The following is a 6,000-nucleotide window of genomic DNA, read 5'->3' as shown; positions in this document are numbered from 1 at the left end:
ATATATACTATTTTAATAGAGAGGGTTTATGTAGGTGATAATTGCAAACAAGAAATTGAAAAGGATGAAAAATACACAGGCACACTGGATGCAAAAATAAACCAAGTTGAGAATCCAAGCAGTGGTGCAACATGCTTTTTCTCAGGAAATCAGAATACTAGACAAAAACATAGCCATTTGGTACTTCTCACACCATGTTCTCATCTCCAGCAGACTCGCAGGGTGGCTCTGACCAGCTCTAAGTGGGATCATGTTCAAACCTACTTTACTAAGAGCAGAGTTGCTAAAATTTGAAAGGTGGAACCAAAACAAATATAGAGGTCTGATACATGTAGCCCGGATCATGTTATCCAGAGAAATAGACATTTATAATTGCATATTTATCTACATGAAATAAATTCCACAGCTCATCCCAGTTACATACTACACATTTATTTTGTTTACATTTGAAACTATAAATACAAGAAAATTAAATAACTTTATAAGAAACAGTGCAAAGGCCTCTAGCCAGAAAGTTAAAACATTCACAGAAATGCACGTCTAGATTATTTATGTTTCTATTCTGGTACCATGATGATTCTTACATGTGGTTCACAGTGCAGGTACACTTCTTGTGGGCAAATAGAAGAAATGTTTCAAATTGTCATTATGGAAATGTGTTCGGGATCAGAAATAGATGGCAAATAGAACCCTTGTGTTGTATCAATGCAAAAGGACTTAACATTTGTGAGAATGTTAAGGGTTCAGACTGCTGCACTGCCACAGAGTCCAAAGTAGGAAGCAGTACCAACGCTCACCACTCTAGAACGCTGTTTCCAGGGAATGCTGCAAGTGCACTACCCTCAAAGGATGTACAGCATTTATTCCTCTGTTGTTGGAGGCTGATGTAATCCAGCCTCTTAGTAATTTCCTTCAGTGGGGCCAGTACCATTGTGGGTATGAGCTGCTAGCAGTCTTTATACCCCTGGACCTAAGGATTCCAACTACACCCAGCCCATGTGCAAGAACATAAGGAGGCATTCTCTATCTAGTCTGAGATAATATGCATGTAGTGCCAAATCCTGCTGCCCTTATTCAGGCAAGCATAAGAATATAATGGCCATACTGGGTCAAACCAATGGTCCACCTTGCCCAGCATCCTGTTTTCTGACAATGGCCAGTGACAGATGCTTCAGAGGGAATGAACAGAACAGGATACTTTATCAAGAGATCCATTTTGTCATCCATTCTCTGCTTCTGGCAATTAGAGGTTTACAAACATCCACAGCAGGAGGTTGTATCCCTGACCTTCTCAACTAATAGTCACTGATGGACCTGGCCTCAATACACTTATCTAATTCTTTTCTGATCCCCTTTATATTTCTGATCTGTACATCACAAACAATGAGTTCCATAGGTTGACTGCATTGTGTCCTGTTTGTTTTCAGTCTGCTGCCTACCCAGTTCATTGGCTGACCCTCAGTTCTCATGTTATGTGAAGAAGTAAATAGCACTTCCTTATTCACTTTCGCCATACCATGTATGATTTTATACACCTGTCGTATCCCCCCTTAGTCATCTCTTTTCCAAGCTGGAAAGTCCCAGTCTTTTTAGTCTCTCCTCATAAGTGCTCATTGGAGGTCATTAGAAGTTTTACCTGAGTAGGTAATGAGTAAACACTGAGTAAGGACCTTAGGATTTGACTGAGCACGTACCACAAAGCAAACAGAAACATGCATTATAGCTCAGGATTTGAGATGCTTTATTGAGAGCATCTAATAAAGAAACAGATGCTTGGCTTGGCTACTAAAGAATAACAGCTACTATTTTTAGCAATAATTATTTTTCTTTAAATCTTGCAGTTGAGAATTGGCCATGTATTTATCTCTGTAACAACTACTAGAAAAGAAATTGTGACCACACTGAAATCAATGGCGAAATGCCTATAGACTTTAATGGGTCTAGGATTTCACTGTAAGTGTACATCTACACAGCAGCATTATTTTGACAAAATACACATCTACACTGCAAGCCTTTATTTCAAAGTAATGTTGAGCTCGAGGACTCCTTACTCCAACTCCTGTAACCCTCATTTCACAAGGAGTAAAGGAAGTCGGAGGAAGAGTGTTCTTCCTTTGACTTCCTGCTGTGTGGACAGTGCCAAAAGCCGAGTAAAGCTATTTCGACTTTAGCTATGCAATTGACATAACTGAAGTTGAGTAGCTTCATCAACTTTAGCCCTGCCATGTAGACATGCCCCCAGTGTATATCTAATAGCCTACTGCCTATTTTATCCATCACTCTTCCTGATTAATTTCATCCTTTGATAAGACACCAATGCACTATATTCCTGGGTCCCAGTTGGTGATACAATAGTGACAGGGTTCATATTTACAGTTCCATGTCCTGTGAACAAATCTGCACCGTAACTACTATGTTATTTCACATATTGAACAAATTACCTATAAATACACAATGTAGGATGCTTCAGAAGTTAATTGAAATAATCAACTTTGCCTACGTTCTAACAATAAAGTTAAAACAAAATATCAATTATTTGTCTATACAATGAAGTGTTTTAAAATTTATATTACAAGAAATAAATATAAAAATAGCATAAAATGCCTAATGGTGAATATTGTTTTGCTTATTTACAATGCTATAAAATCTTCTACTATAAACTAAAAATGCTGTAGTAGACAATATAACATTTTGAACGATAACTTAGAATCGGCTACATTTATACAACACTATGTACTGTATTCAGATATACTAATTGTAAGATATACTGACAAAATAAGAGTCTACAACCAAATCTTTAAATCTTAACACAAAATAGGAATAGTGGAAAACTAAACTGGATATTGTGTCAATTGTGAAGGAGTATCTGAAGTATCTTGTCAAATAGTAGCAATGACTTTTTTAAAAATTATAACTGTTCTTATTAACTCAACATTTGCCTGTGTCAAGGTTCCAGTACCGTCCATTAAAGAAGGATCAGTTTCTGGTCTTCTCATAGTACATAAAATAGTTCAAGTAAAAATCTGTGTTTTACATTGTAAAACAATGTGGAATGCAAAAAATAAAATAAAATAAAATCACATTTGCTTAATAAAATGTAGGCTTCCCCTCTTTGAAGTCCTTCTGAGTGAAACACGGGTTGTTTTGTGGTCTGCATCATCCTTCTCATGAAATATGAGTTGCTTTCCTGAGAAGTCATGAAGACACACATCGCCGTTCTGTACATTGAAAGAAACACCATTTTTCTCACTGGAGACATTACCTGCAAAAATAAAAGCGTGGCATGTGTCAGAAAGGATTCAGAGTGAAGAGTCACCATAGAAATACATATTTCTTTAAAATTTTTATGAGTATACTGAGAACTTTCATATTTCACTCTTCTTTGCTCCCTGGAATGAGTTTTAAGTAGGAATTTGTCTGTAATTTTTTTGTATAATAATTCAGAGGACAGAATTTGATTCAGACTGTAGAGATCATTACACAAAGGGCAAAATCCTTCTCCCCTTGCTTATGAACAAGCATACTTGCATTTATTGTGGTTTATTAATATAGTGGAACAGAAGCTTCAAAGATATATAAAGATTTACTGAATTCCTGAAATTTCAAAAAGTCCTAAATCTTTGGCTATAGATCGCTTATCTCTATACATTTCATGCTAGATACTTCAATTATATTTTAACTCTTTCTTTTATATTTGTTTTAGTTCTCTGATAACAAAATCCCACTGGGCAAAAAAGGAGAGTTCCTGTAGTTCTTTCTTGTAAATTAGGTCAACTTGAAAGAGCTGTCAAAAATCTGACATAGTGTACATTTGGTTGATATCAGTCCTTTAAAAGCCTACACAAAATATTGTGTGTTTTGTAGTCAAATGATTTTCAGAGTTCTAAGGTATTTCACCACAGTTACTAGAATGAATTTAATAGGTCAAAAGAAAATAACTAATGAATTTTAAAACTATTTTTTTCTCCATGCATTGTTAGTGAGCCAAAGGAGATGGCAAGATATGATTACAGAACAAAAGAAGGATGTGGTTGATTATGATGAAAACTATGAAGTTGAGGGAAAGGAAAAATTAACAAACATTTCCTTTGAGACCGAGTGGTTTGTGTTTAAGAAAATATTGGGGAATAGGCTCACAAGCAGAAGTGCAGTGTTGTTATTTAGACTGGAAACTGTATTCATAAAAGATAAAAACATTGCTAATAGTATGAATATGGGCAAAACTTTAAAAAAAAAACCACCTTTAGACCTAGTGCATGAAAATATCCTTTTAACTACCAAAAGAAGAGGAAATTCAGAGTTCTGTTTATTTAAGAGCACTTCAAAAGGAGGTGTAATGGCTGCAAAACGTGCTTCCATGTGATCTGATCTAACCAAATCAGAGCTAGATTAAGGTCATTCAGGGGCAAAGGAATGACAGACCGCAAAACTCCCCCATAGCTTTGCCCTAAAGAGGCAGAAGCAGCATAATTCTAGCTCCCAGGAGTGCCAGCAGTGGGAGCCCGGTACTTACCAAGCAGGGTTTTTTCATCTGAGTAGCTGGGCTTGGCCTACTGCTCTCTTCTCCTCTTACCACATGGTCATCTGTTGGAGGATATCTCCCAGAGCAGTGGATCATGGAACTAACAACCCATTTATGTGGAGTACATGCCTCTCAGCGCTATGACACTGTATCAACTGCACTGGGATCATATTTTCAAGCTTTTTTTTTTTTTGCAATAAGGCCCACAAACTTACTTCATTTTAAATTAAAACTCAGTTTTTAGTTCTGCAATTTCATATGTGAGGTCCTTCAGAACTTTTGGGTGAATACCATATGGTCCTGGTGACTTACTACTGTTTGATAAGGTTGTTAAAAAAACCTCCTCTGTTGACACCCCAATCTGTGACAGTTCCTTAGATCTGTCACCTAAAGAATGGCTTGGGTCTGGGAATTCCCCTCACATCCTCTTCAACAGAGACCGATGCAAAGAATTCTTTTAGTTTCTGCATATCAGCCTTATCCCCTTTGAGTGCTCCTTTAGCATCTCGATCATCCAGTGGTCTCACTGCTTGCTTAGCAAGCTTCCAGCTTCTGATGTACTTAAAAATAGCATTTAAAGGACAACACAGCCATTATCTTTATCATCTCAGCACCAATAATATGGACAAAAGTAGTCAGTTCAATAATTGCACATAAAATAATCTGAGTAGCAATGGTGCTAAGATCCCAAACCTGAACTGAGTGAAAGAAACACTGGCCATTGGCATCCAGGAGTGCAATATTTATGTCAAACTGAAGGAGGTGAGAGCTTAGGGCTAGGGACTTCTGCCAAGCAGGGAGGGGAGAGAGGGTCATGTATCTCAGGGCATCAGCCCTGTGGCAGATACACTGTGGGGCCGATATGATAACCTATTTGCTCCAACATGTGGAACAGTCTAAATCTCTTATTTTCAGCATGGAAAGAGAAAGTGCTGCACTATCAGAGCACACAACCAGCATGGCTATAGCATAACTCAGAGGTGGCCAAATTTACTGACCACCTGAGCCACATATGACAATCTGCAGCAGATTGAGAGTAAGGGCGTGCCTGCTAGGACTTGGGGCTTCAGCCCCACAGAGGGCAACAGCCAGGGCTTAAGGCTATGGAGTATATATGCTGGGGCTCCGGGCTTCAGCCCCACAGTGTATCTGCCACAGGTCTGATGTCGTGAGATACACACACCCCTCCACCCTCCCTGCTTGGCAGAAGTCCCTATCCCTAAGCTCCCACCTCCTTCAGTTTGGTAGGCAAAGAAGTGGGGGAGGGAGGGGTGTCAAGCCACAGTTTGACAATGCCTGGCATAAATCGTGCTAGATTTTTTGTGCTGCCATTAGATAAAGATGCAAAACTTAGATTACTTCCAGTCACAAGAGTTTCATTTTTGTGTCTGCATTCAAATTATGTGCATATCTAATTTTCTCATTATCCACTCCAGTTTACATCTGAAATGGACTGAAGTGACATTTGATCACCTGCA

General features: G+C 38.2%; 1 protein-coding gene across 7 annotated transcripts in view; it reads right to left on the bottom strand.

The window, feature by feature from the left end:
- Window positions 1-412: 412 nt before the first annotated feature.
- Window positions 413-6,000, bottom strand: part of ADGRG2 (adhesion G protein-coupled receptor G2) — a 77,401-nt gene continuing 71,813 nt past the window's right edge. For all 7 annotated transcript variants that reach the window (XM_075913798.1, XM_075913796.1, XM_075913797.1 and 4 more), the window contains one exon: window positions 413-3,262. In XM_075913798.1, coding sequence (XP_075769913.1) covers window positions 3,078-3,262 — 185 coding nt within the window. In that variant the 3' untranslated portion in view covers window positions 413-3,077. The remainder of the gene's footprint in view (window positions 3,263-6,000) is intronic.

This window comes from Pelodiscus sinensis, chromosome 1 (assembly GCF_049634645.1).
Source record: "Pelodiscus sinensis isolate JC-2024 chromosome 1, ASM4963464v1, whole genome shotgun sequence".
In the NCBI taxonomy this organism is placed as follows: domain Eukaryota; kingdom Metazoa; phylum Chordata; order Testudines; family Trionychidae; genus Pelodiscus; species Pelodiscus sinensis.
Note: the sequence above shows the minus strand (reverse complement) of the source record. Positions and strands in the feature narration are given on the sequence as shown.